Below are 15,143 nucleotides of genomic sequence, written 5' to 3'. Positions count from 1 at the left end.
GCATGCTACATTTTGGCAAGTTTACATCACAAAGACTCTTTATTAAAATTAAAAAAATATACATCTTTTTTATTTGATAAAACTTGCTTCACGGAGCATGCTACATTTTGCCAAGTTTACATCACAAAGACTCTTTATTAAAATTAAAAATTGCACAGTTGTACGGCAAAGAGTTTTATGATATTTTACCTGCCGCTGAAGTATTCATGAAACGTCACTGGGAGAAATTTTGAACTAAACTGGAGGGTATATGACTGTTTTATAGCCGTTTATAACTGATCAACGCTTAAAAACACAGCCAAAAATGGGAACGTCATTGAGCGTCATGGAGCACTGCACTACGTAAAAATTATGTATGCAGACTGGAAAATGTCTAAAAAGAGATTAAAATGTTCAAGATGCTGCCGGGAATTTCCAACACCTACAAAAGACAAGTTTTCAAATGGTTGTAGCTTCATATGAATGGAAGGATTAACACTTTTAGATGATTAACTCCATCGATACTTCAATATCCCCGTATCGCATGGATGTTGCGTTGCGCCTATATGGTTAAATTGCATAGTTTCCACACCTGATCATATCCGAATCAGTACAAAAGACATTATATAGAAGAAAAGTAACATGTCTTGAAATAGATGTTCAATTTTAAAGTAGAAAAAAGATAAGAAAAATCTGAAGAAATGAAAGATTTATAGAACTGCGACAAAGCTTAACCGGTTGAAATCTGGTTGTCACGTCACCTTACGTCAAGTGATTGCTCCGTGAATCCCATGACCTCAAAGTAAAAATCGTTGTAAATTTTCAAGATTTTATTATATGGACCTGATCTTTTACATACCAATAAACAAAATGTAGGAATTTATTCAGACATAGGTTATACTTCACAGTACACAATAGATTTTCCGTAATTCAATGTGTCCGCGAACTTTTCTAACGACCCTCGTATATTTACTTCCATAAAGTGAATATTTAAAAAATATATGTTTTTTCATATTTAATATAAATGGTTGCTTATCATTTACTATCGAAACAACGACAGGTCCCCTTTTTTTAGAACATCGAATTTAACTTGTCGCATAAAAACGTACATTACACAGTTCGTGTTTTATATTCTTAAAGTGAAATACATTTTTGAATTTTTAAATGTAGTTGATGCATGCATATGTCTGATCTAAATTTGTATCTTATGCAGCCAACATTTAAGTCTACTTGCGGAATTGATAAAGTTTGAAAAGGGTATCGTTTTTCTTAGATTTTCAGCCGACTATAAGTTTTCAAAATATTCTCGACTATCGTCTCCATCATTTAGACGCATTTATATATTTCCCGGACGACAATTGATGGTTACATCAATGTTTTATTGTTTCTTCATAATTTTTGTAAATGTAATATAACTATTATGTAATAGAAAACACAATAAAACTTGTAAATGTTCAAGTTTGTCAATTTCAATAAAATCATAAATTTACAAATACATATTGCAAGAAATGAAATTTGTTCAGTCTATGGACGATCTAATCCAAAATGAAAATAAAATGATAACCACAGCAGAAATCTTTAGTATAGATAAAAAAAAATAGAACAATCAGATCCCTGAGTTGCTAACAGTCTCAATCGGTGGAGTTGTCCAGTGCATTTTTATCGTGGAGTTTTTCGTGATCATCTCCCATCTTTTTCACCCTAAAGGAGCCAGTAGGTATACTTTTGGAGCTTTTAATTGAGCCTGCAGCGCCGCTGCGCATACTGCGACCACTTTTGATCGACATCTGGGTTTTTCTTTTAAAGGCATTTATTTCTTTCCTCTTCTTTCTCTCGAAAAATCCACACTATATTTAAAGGAAAACAATCAATGGGAATGTTTATTGTAATAATGTTTAATCATAAAATTTTAAAGGGGCCTATTTTCGTAGATTGCTAAATTTTTCAAGTAGAGGGAACGTAATTTTATGCATTTTAATACATGTACTTAAACCTATGTAAGAAGAGATAAATCTGAAACCCTCAACTATCAAATCCGTTGAATAATATGCACGGAACAACATAAATCACGAATAATGAGCCAGTCACCACCACGAAGGCTAATGATACTACAGTATGATTTTTTTATTATTATTTTGTGCAGGAACATGTGAAAGTAATGTTACCTATTGAATATTATAAGAAAATGTTCCTAAAAATATGTTGACACATTCTCAAAACCGACACCTTCCTTACCTTCCATAAGACAATCCCGAGAATGATAAACAACAGTATACTGAACAGAACAGCCACTATAATTATCCAAAGGTCGATTTCTTCTGCCGGCTGATTGAAGGACTCTGACAGCAGAATATTCACCGAAACCTATTAAAAAGGAATAAAAGTGTATTGTTATACACATTACGTTAGGGGGTACTTTCGCCTCCTTGGCACCTGATCCTACCTTTGAAAATTCAGAGGTCCGTGTAAATGTCCTTTTCACAAAATGTATTGTTTAAAGTTTTTTTGAGAACTTTTTGTTATTTCCAACCTTTTCGTTATTTATAGCAAAGTATAAGGTCTGTGTCATTGGCATTGTGATTAGGCAATTCATACTGGTCAACATTTACACCCGAAAATAGTCTATATCACGAACAATCAATCAGGTATAAGGAGAAACTACTGGTCATAAAATTTACTGTTAAGAGGTGTGTACTTTTAACCTTGTGTGCAGTAGTCAACAGAAGTTGAGAGGTAATGCAAAAGGGTACTGGATATAATTATAATATTTTCTTTAAAGTGAATCTTTACTTTACCTCGCCTGTAGCATTCTTTACAAATTCCAGTGGAATTCGTGTTCCAGGAGCCGGGAAAACATTTGTTTGCACAACGAATGTCAAAAAGGCTTTCCCCTTAAATGATAAAATTGTGAATAATAATGTTGATTAAAAATTTCACAACAATACTGATGATATCAAAATATATAACTAAATCTATTGAAAAGGAAAGAACTAAAATTGAAATGGTTTACTGCAAATGTAAAAGAAATTTGTAAGGTCGAGAACGTGATTGAATTCCCTTGCTTATTACATTTTTGGGGTTCTAGACAAATTTTAAATACCGTAGGGATTTTCTCTCATTGACAAATGCAAAAATACTGCGGATGGGACGTTAAGCAAGCACGCAAATACCGGCATTCCCCTCATTGAGTTTTATTTTACCTTTTGTAAAGGTGGAAGCAATGAAGTCTGCAAATGAAAAGCCATTGTAAAGGATCTGCTGTCTGTTTCTGAAGGCTTTACATTGGAAACCATGCACTCAACAACAGCGCAGTCGTAACCATTATCCAAAGAATCGCAGAACTACAAGGTGTAATGTTTTATATATACAATAGGACACTATGACATTTGTTAAATGAATGCAGTTGTTATCTTTTTTTTTACTTTAGTTACAAATCTGAAGTCTGAATATTTTTCAAATCAATATAACACATAAAAATGTATATGCTAAACAAAAGATAATCCTCCTTTAAAAAAAGATTTAATTAACTAAATAATGTAGGAATACCATAGTCTGTGATGTTTCAGATCGTTCTGTAAATGGTTGCAATTTTAAATCGCTCCTTAATTCGCTGATCGTTCTCAACTCTCTAGATTCTGATGTTAATGACTGCTTTTTAAAAGACGACTTGAGTTGTTCTGGATGATACTTTAAAATACAGGTATCGCCCGCAGTTGTTACTGTTGGCTTCAAATAGAAAACGACAAAGGTGCTTGTGTGAATCAAGTACAAAGACAAAATACACTTCACACTTTTTCCATTTTTATCATTTCAAACTGTTTTATTATGTACATTTATTATGAAGCATGTATCAATAATAAGTTATGATAGGTAAATACCAGTGCATTTTCTCGATCTATCATTACTTTCTCTTCGTATTGAACTGGGAAAGATAAATAAATTAAAGCTTTTTCAATTGGAGATGGTCCATCGTTGTATAAGGTGTAAGTATTGGTGAATTGTACACTGTTGTTTGTTGCCAGAATCTGTTCATCTGATGAGGATCTAGATCAAAAAGACCAAAAAAAAAATGAAAAAATATAATATTAATATTGTTGGGTTAAAAGTTTAAAAATATCATGTACCTTGTAAATAAATCATTTAATAAGCATTTCCACCAATAAAAAATAATCAAAGGGTTCCTGAACATATCTTTTTTCAAAAGACGTGAACTAAGCTTTAGAGTTTATAATTCTAAAGAATAACAATATAATTTTCTATTAATATTTATCTACATTTTATATACATTGTGTGAGTCCTATGGCCATCTTACACTTTGAGTGAAACATCCGTCAGCAAACTAAGTTGTAAAATGTCTATATCTTCATTATCCTTCATATCAGTGTCCTGATTGGTTGAGGCTGAGGTGATGAAATTCAAAATCGGGGAGGTTATTAAATCCGGATTAGCTATCATACTTCTGGCTAAGTAGAAATATACAGTGATATTCACTAGCATGTGTGGATAAAACGGGTCGTCCAGGTCACATAAAAAATCCGATATATCAGTAGAGGCTGATTTTGTTTTACATGTTATTTGCTCAGAAAGGCTCTCCATTTTGAAACCAGAATATTCAAAAATTGTCGGGTATTGTATTCTTAATGACGTTCTGAATGAAGGTTCCCCAAAGTTCTTGATCACAACGTTCAAACTTATATCTGTATCACTTCCAACCCTGAAGCTTGTCTTGTCAAGATTTGAGAAGATATTTAGGTTGGAGTAACAAGTGGTCATATTTCTACATCCAGTATCGAATGAAACCTGAAATTAATCTTCAACTATTAGAATAATTATAACATATTTTGGGAGACAGAAAATTATTCTTCCCCAGGTATTAACTTAAAGTCAACGACATAAGCAACTTGAATCTTATATCACAGTATATGAATGTATATTTAGACCTTATTTAAGTCTACATACATGTATTTAAACATTATCCAACAGAAAAGGGACAATTTTCAAGGAAAAGGAGCTAATTGGATTTCCTCTGCCCTAATACCCTAATACCAATTAAAAGAAAGAGGGCGTATAAGACATTGGCAATTCCCTGCTTTGAGACAAAATGATTGTCAGTTTTAAAATTCACAGAGAAGTTATATTTTTCTAAAATCATGTTCTCAGTTATGTAATCTTCAAAATACTATATCATTTTATTTTACTGAACGACTTATTATTTTATAATCTTTATTTCAAAGTTGACAGTTAAGCACATTTAGTGGAAAAAGGGTTTACTAGAGCTATATAAAAATGAATCTTGAACATGAATGGGTCATGTCTTCATTTTTCGTTAATGCTTAAATGATGGAAACGTTAATGTGACATCAATTTCATTCGTCCAAAAAATGGAATCTAAACCTATTCTATATGAAAATTTCTGAAAAAAAAATGTACGCTTCAACAAACCCGTTCATTTAAATCACACTGACAGACGTCGATAATACATATACTTCGTAGCGTAGTGGTTAAAGTGGTTGGTCTGGACCAAACCCTGCTATATGGAGAGAGTTCGAATCATACGTGAAGGCTTTTTTTTCTTTTTTTTCACATATCTTAAAAACATGAGTGAAAAATAAATTGTTAATAAAATATTGAAACAATGAAATACAGAATTAAATGTGTAAAAGATGATAAAACAATATAATTTTGAAAAATATCACCAACTTTTAAAATTGATAAATGTCTTTTCTTAGAGTGGGGGATTGTCCTCGCCTTGTACGCCTCCATTCTTTTGAATTGCCCTACTTATGGATAAATTGTATGATTTATTTTGAAGAAAACATTCCTTGATTGACTATTTGTAAGGACTGTGGCCTTGAATATCCATTAAAAAAAGATGCTTTTAATTCTTAAAATTTGTATTTTGACAACATTATTAAATGTGAAAGCATTCGTTCGTACCTGACTTTTAACTTTGTTTTCTGCATTGCGTTTCAAAATGGCCCTGACATTGGACGGAATAAATTGAGTACTTAATCTGTAGGCAAGTTCTAAAACAACAGGGTTTTCGATTGTCGCAAAAAATTGTCGATCAACTATCTGAAATAATTATCATTAGAAAAGTAAATGCAATGTACACTGAAGAGATGTAAATAAATAATTGTCACAATATTTGCCAAAGTGTTAGCTAGTTGCCCTAAAATACTGCACGCTTGAGCGCACTATATTTTATAAAAGTAAATAGATGTCATAGTAACATTGGCTCTTGATATGCATGTATATAGGGTGATGACAAACTTGAAACTCATTATAACTTTTCATGTTTATCAAAGAATATAAGAACAGACGTACTTCATTTCGGAGTGTAAAGTTCAAGCAAACATTCTTGTAGGAGAATATTTCTAATAAAGATATATTAATTTTATTCTGCTGGGTCTCAATATCAAACATAACTCTGGGTCTTCTACTGTCTACATCCGCCATAATATTTAAGTCAATGTCTACAATAAACAAAAAGCAGAACTTCCCTGAAAAAAGTGCTAAAATTTACTTCAATATTTATCAATAAAATATGTTAAAAAAAATCAAACTATATATGAAAACAGGGCATAGTAAATTATGAGTTTGCTCTTTAAACACATTGACTTTAATACACTGTCATTTGAAGTGTACTATGAATTATTGGATAAACAAATTTATACTGGAATCCAATATGTTTGTTAATTGTTCTATGCGATAAGAAGCATATGCATGCTTTGCTCTATGCATATCTTTAGTTGACTATTGAATATATATGTCTACAGAGTGCTCTTACATGTGTTGTTGATGCCTTCGCCAGTGAAGTTAAAACAGACATTAAAGGTTAAGCAAGGGTTGGTGGATCCAAGAATTTGACAGGTTGTTCCTGTAGAACTTATTGGTACGGGATTTTGATTGAAGCTGATGACAGATTGGACTTCTATGATAGGTCTTGCTCTCAGGAGCACCACGTTATCTGATTTGTAAGCACCCACTGCAAAATCTGTTAAAGGAAAATACATCTATACAGTGAAACCTGTCTAATCCGACATGCTCTGGGAGCCGATTTTCGTTTCAGAATAGACAGAATGTCGGATTGCACAGTGTAAAAATTATGAAAAAAAAATTAAAATGGGAAAGCAATTTAATGTCGAAAATCACAGTGTGACGGATTGCACGTCAGGTGTCTGATTTGCAGTTTTCACTGTATTTTCAATAAATATATTGAAAATTCCATGCACCTAATACACGAGGAAAATCTGCTGTTTAATTCTAAATACATGTAATTGCATAAGAATTAAAATTTTATTTGAGATTTAAAAATTTCTTTAAAAATATTATGACATCGTGATTAGATTTTGCGTATTCAATCATTATCTTTATCTTCTAGATCTCTTACCGTTATATAGTCGCCCGCGTGGCGCAGTGGTTAGAGCGTCTGCTCTAGAGTCGCGAAGTAAGGAGTCAATCCTTAGGTCGCAGGTTCCAATCCCACTGCGGGACGTGGAGACCGGTCCTTCCGATGATACCGTATAAACTGAAGCCCCGTGTCGCAGTAGGTGCTGGCACAATAAAGATTCCTCACTGCTCAAAGGACCTGAGTGCCGAGCATAGGACAAAATTTGTAGCTCTCCACTGGCAAGTGGTGGCGTCTCCATAGGAGTGAAAAATTCTCGAGAGGGACGTTAAACAATATACAATCAATCAATCTTACCGTTATATTCATTTTCATCTAGATCCTTAGCACTTTTGGATATATAATATCCAAAACCATTTAATCCCATTTTAATATCATTGCCTAAAATTATCTGTGAGAACGTGTCTTCAAGTCTTGGTTTGTTTCCATTAAAAATGTAGACGGCTCCTATTCCATCTTCATATGGGGCACCAACAACAATGTCTACAAAAAATTGAAGTTAAGATTAAATTCGGTACATACAATTTGTATGCATCCCATTAAAAATCTTTTTTTTGGTTCATTTCATTTATCCTCTAAAACAATCTAACAAATGTATAAATTAAACAAGAGCTGTATGATCAAAGCATATAAACAACTGATAGATAGAGTAGAGAATGTTTTGAATCAGGAGATACTAGTAATACATTGTCATTAATTTGAGTGATTTAAATACATCTATTTTTCCTAAGAATTAAGAATCAGTATTTGCCATAAAATTGCATTTTTAATCATTTAAATAAACATCATTTTTGTAACAAAAATGTTATCAGAATTTCAAACAACATAAAACAGTTCAAAAATCTCAAACGTATAGAACATGTAAGTTTTTAATGTCAAATATGTGGACACATACTTCACTATATTCATATTTCAACAACAGTTACAAAGAAGCAAATGTTCTGAGATTTATATCAAATATATAGAAAATATTTTCACTTTTTCTTTCAAATCGAGATCTGTATTGTAGTATAGTGTAAACTAATTACCAAAGATGTCATTAACACAATTACATTGAATTTAATTCAAAATTTGAAACGTACCATTCAAACCATCCTTGTTTAGATCTCCCACCGCAGATATCGCTGTACCGAATCTCGATCCCTGAATTTCTGATCCAAAAACAGTGTGAGGATCTTGTTCAACGTAGGTCTAGCAAAAGTATATAATAATATATATCTTTAATTTCATTAAATTTAATATTTTATCTCTTGTAAAATTTATCAATTGCAAAATCGTCATTTGCAATTTATTGCATAGCAGATAGACATAGTCGGCCCTATTCACCAACCAATATGAGAAATTTTATCGATGCTATACTGATATTCTAGTTTAACAATAAATGTTTTTATATACCTATGTATTTATGATAAAGAAAATTTATAAAAGATATGGAAATAGTAAAAACGAATTTACAGCTATAGATCCGGTTCCGTAAAAGACATGAACGGCACCAACATCGTAAACCACCCTGTTTCTAGACGTTCTATTCAGATAGGAATTTGGTGCCCCGACAAGGATATCATCATTTCCGTCACCATTTACGTCAGCTATAGCTAATGTCTGGCCAAAGCCGCCCCCTGTCTTCAAAGGATGTTTATATGAATATAAATCAGCTACATGTAATCTATGTTAAGAAATGGATAAAACAAATTTCTGGTTTGGGGGCATTCAGTTACAAATTATAACCCCAATAAAGAAAATCAAATTACAAAAGTTTAGAACCATATATTTTTCAGTTTAAAAAAAAAGTTTAGGAATAAAACAGTGAAAAATTGAAACTGAAATGAAAAAGAAAAAGACGTTCAGCCTCTTATGGAACATTAAAAGAAACTATGATTCCGACCTGAACAGGTTTTTATATTGCAATTGGTATAATATATATATATATATATATATATAAGAGAGAATTTGTGCAATACCATTATGAAGATAACTAAACCCTTTACCTGCAGGCCTTCTATTAATTTTACTTGTCTCTCTGATGCTCCATTGAATTCCATGATTGAAAACTGACAAAAGATCATATGAAAACAAATTTAAGAAAAAATGCATATTAAAAGATTTTAAGCTCGTGAATTTAACAAAAAAATGTTGTATTCTTACCGAACCGATGACTCCATTTTGATTACTGAAACCAGGTGCCCCTACAACGTAATAATACCCGGACCCTCCAAAATTGCCTGAGGCTAAACTATACCCTATAATTAAAATGGAACAGGGAACACCAAGATTTTAAACGGATAAAATTTCTGAAACACAAAGAGAAATTGATGGCGGATAGATGCAAATTACATGTAAGTCATGGAAATTGCAAATTAGTTGAAATATTTAAAACTTGGTTTACATGTATAGGATTTTTTCAAGATTTTGATACATCTGTGGTTTAAGATAGGAAATAAACCTACATTTCAATACATCTTTGTGTGTGCAAGTAGCATATTACCCAACAGATTAAGAACCTTCTCTACACAAGTGCATTTTTTTGTGGACATTGAGAAAAATATATTATATATAAAGGAGTTAATATTGTGGTTACTATACCCCCCCCCCGCTTGAAAAGCGGGAGAGTATATAGTAATCGTTAATTCCGTCCGTCTGTACGTCCGTCCGTCCGTCCGTCTGTTACGCTTTGGTGTAATCATCTCTTATCCGCAACTCCTCTCATACCACTGAATGAAATTTGATGAAACTTTCACAGAAACTTTATTACATATTGCCATTGTGCACCTCCTATTTTACGTTTTGATCCGACACATATTTCGGGTTTTACGGCCACAGCAAAACATGGACTTTGCCATTATAACTATGTGGAGGAGGGGGGGTATCATTTAGTGAGCTCATCGCTCACAGTACCTCTAGTTTATTCAATTTTCACTTTATGGTGCGTGGTATTTACCCCCAGGAAAAATGTTCATAGACAACACAGTATCAGTGAATAGAAACCACTGTTAAATACTTCAGTTGAGAAAACACATGTAAATAACACGTTCAGTTAATTTATCTAGGCCTTTTAAAATGATAAAAATACTTAAATTGATTATAAATTGAGTAAAATATTGTAAATTTCTATTTTTTAGAATTTAGATCTAAGGGCAGATCACTCTAACTGCAGAAAAATACCTTAGAATCAGCACTCTTTAGTGTGCAGTGTAGAGAGGGTTCTTAATTTGTGATTAAAAACTGTGTACTTTTTTGGAGATGACCCTAAAAAAACATTACGTTTGTGTCAGTTTACGAGATAAGTCATTGTCTCAAGCCACGGTTCGGATTCCGCATACAGCTCCTTTCAGAATTGGAGATGATCGTACATTTTGGCAGTGGTTTGCGACGATGGAGATAAATTTTCGAACAAAATTGCCTGTGTAACATTTCTCTTACCAAAGTATGATCCTGATTGGTAAGTAGTAAGTAGATCAGACCTCTCTATGATAAATGGGTGGGTTTTCCTGGTAGGATTTACTTGAGCAAATGTGCCACCTACAAGCAAAGATGTCAATTAACTACAAAGTCTTTATTACTGATCAGTAAATCTATTGTGGTATTTAAGTGAATTTCTAACACAGAAATTTGGAATTCGCAAGGAATCAGTTAGTATAAATGCCATAATCTGATGTGATGTTTGTATCTTTTGGCAAAGTCATATCCCATTTATCACATCAATTGTCTAAATAAAAAAAGTTATATAGTTCGACATATGCTATATTGTTTTTTCTATACCCTTAACAGAAATTACATTAAAGGCAAGTGTCAGGCAATATGATTTATTTAATGCTCCAAGAAAAGACAAACATTGCAGAATGAAAATAGGTAGCTATTAAATCTGTATGTACTTACTGTAATTTCTTTAAAAAATAAATCAAGAAAAATGTTTTCGAGAGGAAATGTCCACCACAAAAGGTATAATGTGATATAAATACTACTCAAAATTCTTCATCCACGAAATAAATCCCAACCGAACTAAGATTTTTTTTTTACTCAAACCACGAAAATATGTGATTTTACAGTATATGATTATTTATTGTAGTTCTTGTAATATACTCTTCAGTAAAATGTCAAAAAAGCCCCTAAAATTAGTAAAATGCATGTTACCCTACCTGTGGAACCCAGACCTGCATTCGGTGTACCAAAAATAACATCAAAACTTGGATGCTAGAAAAATATATACCATGTAATTATCACAGGTGTTATTCTTCATTCTTCAGAAAATATATTTTGAAATGCACGAACATGTATAACTTGTTTATTTATTCCGTCACAATAACTTTTATTTTTAAGAGAATCGAGTGTTTTTTCTCTTTGAAATTGTTGAATTGAAATCTTATTCACAAGTGACAATAGAAGTGATCGAGTACAGTATGACTTCTTACCCTTTTCTAAAGAAAAAAATCATTCAAACGAAGAGGTAGAAACTTAAAGTAAATTTAGTTTGAAACAAAGTTTATTTTACAATGTTAAAATATTTTATATTTACTAAACAAAAGCAGACTACCGGAGAATCTGTTATGGAAAACCCAATTTCCGGATTTATGTAAACATCAGAAATCATCGTCTGATTCATACGAAACATATTCAGTGCGGATTGATTAAGGTCATTCCTATTCAAAAGCTGGAAGCAGTTTCCGGATACTAAATACGAATCTGTGTTGGTGTCATATTGGTTGAACAACCTTAGGTTTTTCCATGTTGGCGCACATATCTGACAAAAATGTACGTAAAAATTATATTTTCATTATATTATATAAGGTAGATACTTTTGTTAAATTGTGAAATGGATCTTTTGAAATTTAGTTGTACATGTTGTAATAATAACAACTTTAAGGTATTCGATGCATCAAATCGCTAAAAGAATTAAAACAAACCAACAAAGTATGTGTAATAAACTGAATATGCATTAATACTTGGAAAAAAGTAACAAATAAATAAAAAAAAAAATATGAAATTTTCAAAACTTACTAATATAGATTTACTTGTATCTTTGGGAATATGTATACTGGCTCCCAAAAGTTGCTCCCTTTGTTCAAATACATTATCAGGTTTGCGTATTCCAGTAGACTCTATTTTAAATAAAAATTGATTAACTTTTTTATCATTTTGATTCCTTAAAACATTGGAAAAAATATTAATATTCATATTTATTCAATGAACAAAGAAATAAAATCAGATTATTAATGCATTTCAAATGTGCAATATCTGAGGGCGTATATTTTGAGTTTTTCACAAATATTGGTTGCTTATTGGGTGCATATTTAAAATTTTATCTTTGAAAACCAACATTTTGCTTTTAATTTAAGTAATAATATATATATATATATATATATATATATATATATATATATATATATATATATATATATATACTTGAATTTGTTTTATTATTTTTTTGCATGATTTTTGAACAAGATAGTGGATTTTTTTTATACAACTTTACTTAGATAAAAAATATGTAAAAGAATATTTTGTAACTAAGATATTTTTTTGCTAATTTCCACATCAAATGCTCTATATAGTACAGATTGTCATCTCAATAAATGAAAAATCACACAATAAATGAGATTTACCTATTTTAAATATCGAGAAAATGTGTTTTTTTATTATTGCTTTTATTAATTTGCAATCAAATTCAAATGGACAAAATCTTATTCTTTGAACATGTTGAAGACTACATTACATAAAACTCTCTAAGTTCTTATATTATACAATATACATGTATACTCACATCTTAAACAATTATAAATCAAGAGTCACTGAATATGTTGCCCTTGATTGCATATTTTAAAAAAAAATTGAAAATATTCAGATGTGACGCAAAAGCTAACTTACCCGTAGATCGTAAACTGCTCAATACAAAACAATCTGCATCTTCTTTAAAATTTACAGGACATGCGTACACATTTCCTGGATTTGGTATTTCCGGTCTGTCGGTGAAATTATCACGAACAGCACCAACAAGTATCCTGTAAATAAATTTTATATAATTCTGAATTAATAAAGATTATCATTATCATTAAAAAATAATCTAAATGTAACGATTAATTGCTAATAAAAAATCAAACGTTAAAATTTATATTTGGACAAAAGGATGATTTAAAAGCCATTGGAGAACAATATTAAGGTGAAATTGGGTCTCGGGAATCCCTCTCCTCTGGTAGCCTAATCGACAAAGAGATCCATCAACACCATTACTATAAGAGTAGCTAGAATGTGTGAAAAGGTAAACCGAATACTTAATGTAATTCAAATGATGTTGAAAATACATAGGGAATGTTTGAATAAGTTTAAAAAGATCAATGTCCATTAATTTGTCTGAGTATTCTTTCGGGATAAGCTATATTTACTTGCTAGTATACATGAAAATTTTAATACCTCAATTTGAAGCTTACTAAGGCATGACATTTTCCTTTATTATGGAACAATAAAATTTACATTTGAGGAGCATTTTTCATGGCAAATATAGATGGTTTCTAATTATTCATATCTCAACATGATTTTACAACGATAAATGAATAATATGGATGTTGTATTGATTTAAAATTTTCTTTTTGAAATATATGTTTATCTTTTCAGAAAGAAACACGGATGAGACCTATTGTTAATAAATGAACATGACTGCCTATTTAAAACGACTGAAAAAAGATGTTATTTTAAACACAAAATATAAAATAAAAATCTTACCAACTATTTGAATCAGTTTTGAGAATCTCTGCGGACACTCCAAAATAAGATCCAGTGGGCCCGCTAAATATCTTAGGAAACTCAGTGTCAATATTATAACCATGAACGATAGAAATTAACAGAAGCAAAATAACTTCATTAGATAAACAATACATTGTTATCGTAACCCCCTATCGGGATGGTTTTAATGTAAATTCCTTTGAACGAAGAGAGTCCGTTACGGAAATGCTTTAACAGTGTTTCATATTATATGTAAAATTCTGTTTTAATCAAGTGGGTCTTATCCATTGAAAATTTCCTGAGGGAGTAAAGTGTTTTTGAAGGTACGTTGGTTTAAGTGCAAAATTCGGAAGTGTAACATTAAGATAATCTCTTCTAATTTTGAGTATGTATTTCTTTTCAGATGTTTAAGTGTTATAAACAATGCTTATATTTATGAAATAAATATCTTTGATCAAGTAACCAAAGTAATATTTTTCAAAACATCTTTTAAACAGTCTTTAAACATTTGTTTCCTTTCTACATACTTGCACTCTCAATGATCATTAAAATTGTATCCATCTTATCTGAATATCTGTTCTACATCCGTATACGAGAAATATATACTTTTAAGTTCAACGAGTTTAATTTGGATAAAAAAGATGAAGTATTTTTTAAATGTCAAAATTAAGATAACATGTCAAGTTTGCCCTGGTAGTATTCATTTAGAATTCATCTGGAGGCACTTATTAAAACTACATTTTCAAGAATAGTGAATCCCTTAATTGAATTCACTAGTTACCATTTCCTGTATGCGTGTATGCCCAATTTAATTGAAACAAAAGTAAGCGAATTTCCTCCAATACTTTGAAGATGTATTAGAGAAAAAATCAGTAAAAAATATTACATTTAAGCGTATCTACACAAATTACGAAGGTAGGAGTCCTGAGTTATAAAACGTAAATACAATCAATCAAAAAATAGACATGCCCTTGTATCCATCCCAAAAATATTAACAGATTAATTAGTACCACCAAATTAAAAATTATAATGGTTGCTT

General features: G+C 31.1%; 1 protein-coding gene across 1 annotated transcript; it reads right to left on the bottom strand.

The window, feature by feature from the left end:
- Positions 1-1,508: 1,508 nt before the first annotated feature.
- On the bottom strand, positions 1,509-14,295 carry LOC134250988 (integrin alpha-4-like). Its single transcript, XM_062733353.1, has 21 exons — positions 14,105-14,295; positions 13,253-13,386; positions 12,386-12,486; positions 11,922-12,128; positions 11,527-11,581; positions 10,811-10,909; positions 9,536-9,630; positions 9,379-9,441; positions 8,846-9,013; positions 8,473-8,581; positions 7,688-7,873; positions 6,770-6,976; positions 6,307-6,455; positions 5,917-6,054; positions 4,292-4,779; positions 3,858-4,023; positions 3,526-3,705; positions 3,180-3,320; positions 2,775-2,870; positions 2,215-2,343; positions 1,509-1,826 (listed from the first exon to the last, which is right to left on the bottom strand). The coding sequence occupies exons 1-21, from the start codon at positions 14,257-14,259 to the stop codon at positions 1,611-1,613; spliced, it is 3,282 nt and encodes a 1,093-aa protein (XP_062589337.1). The 5' UTR covers positions 14,260-14,295; the 3' UTR covers positions 1,509-1,610.
- Between the last annotated feature and the right edge of the window lie 848 nt (positions 14,296-15,143).

This window comes from Saccostrea cucullata, unplaced genomic scaffold, assembly GCF_032062105.1.
Source record: "Saccostrea cucullata isolate Sc308-1 unplaced genomic scaffold, CSIRO_AGI_Scuc_v1 ctg391, whole genome shotgun sequence".
In the NCBI taxonomy this organism is placed as follows: Eukaryota; Metazoa; Mollusca; class Bivalvia; order Ostreida; family Ostreidae; genus Saccostrea; species Saccostrea cuccullata.
This window is presented reverse-complemented; position numbering and strand designations above follow the sequence as displayed.

Coding starts and splice junctions, on each gene's coding strand:
- LOC134250988 (XM_062733353.1), bottom strand. CDS start 14,259: ATGTATTGTTTATCTAATGAAGTTATTTTGCTTCTGTTAATTTCTATC. Junction 8,582..8,845: donor ACGGAACCGGATCTATAGCT/GTAAATTCGTTT, acceptor TACTTTTGCTAG/ACCTACGTTGAACAAGATCC. Junction 4,780..5,916: donor AAAACAAAGTTAAAAGTCAG/GTACGAACGAAT, acceptor GATTAATTTCAG/GTTTCATTCGATACTGGATG.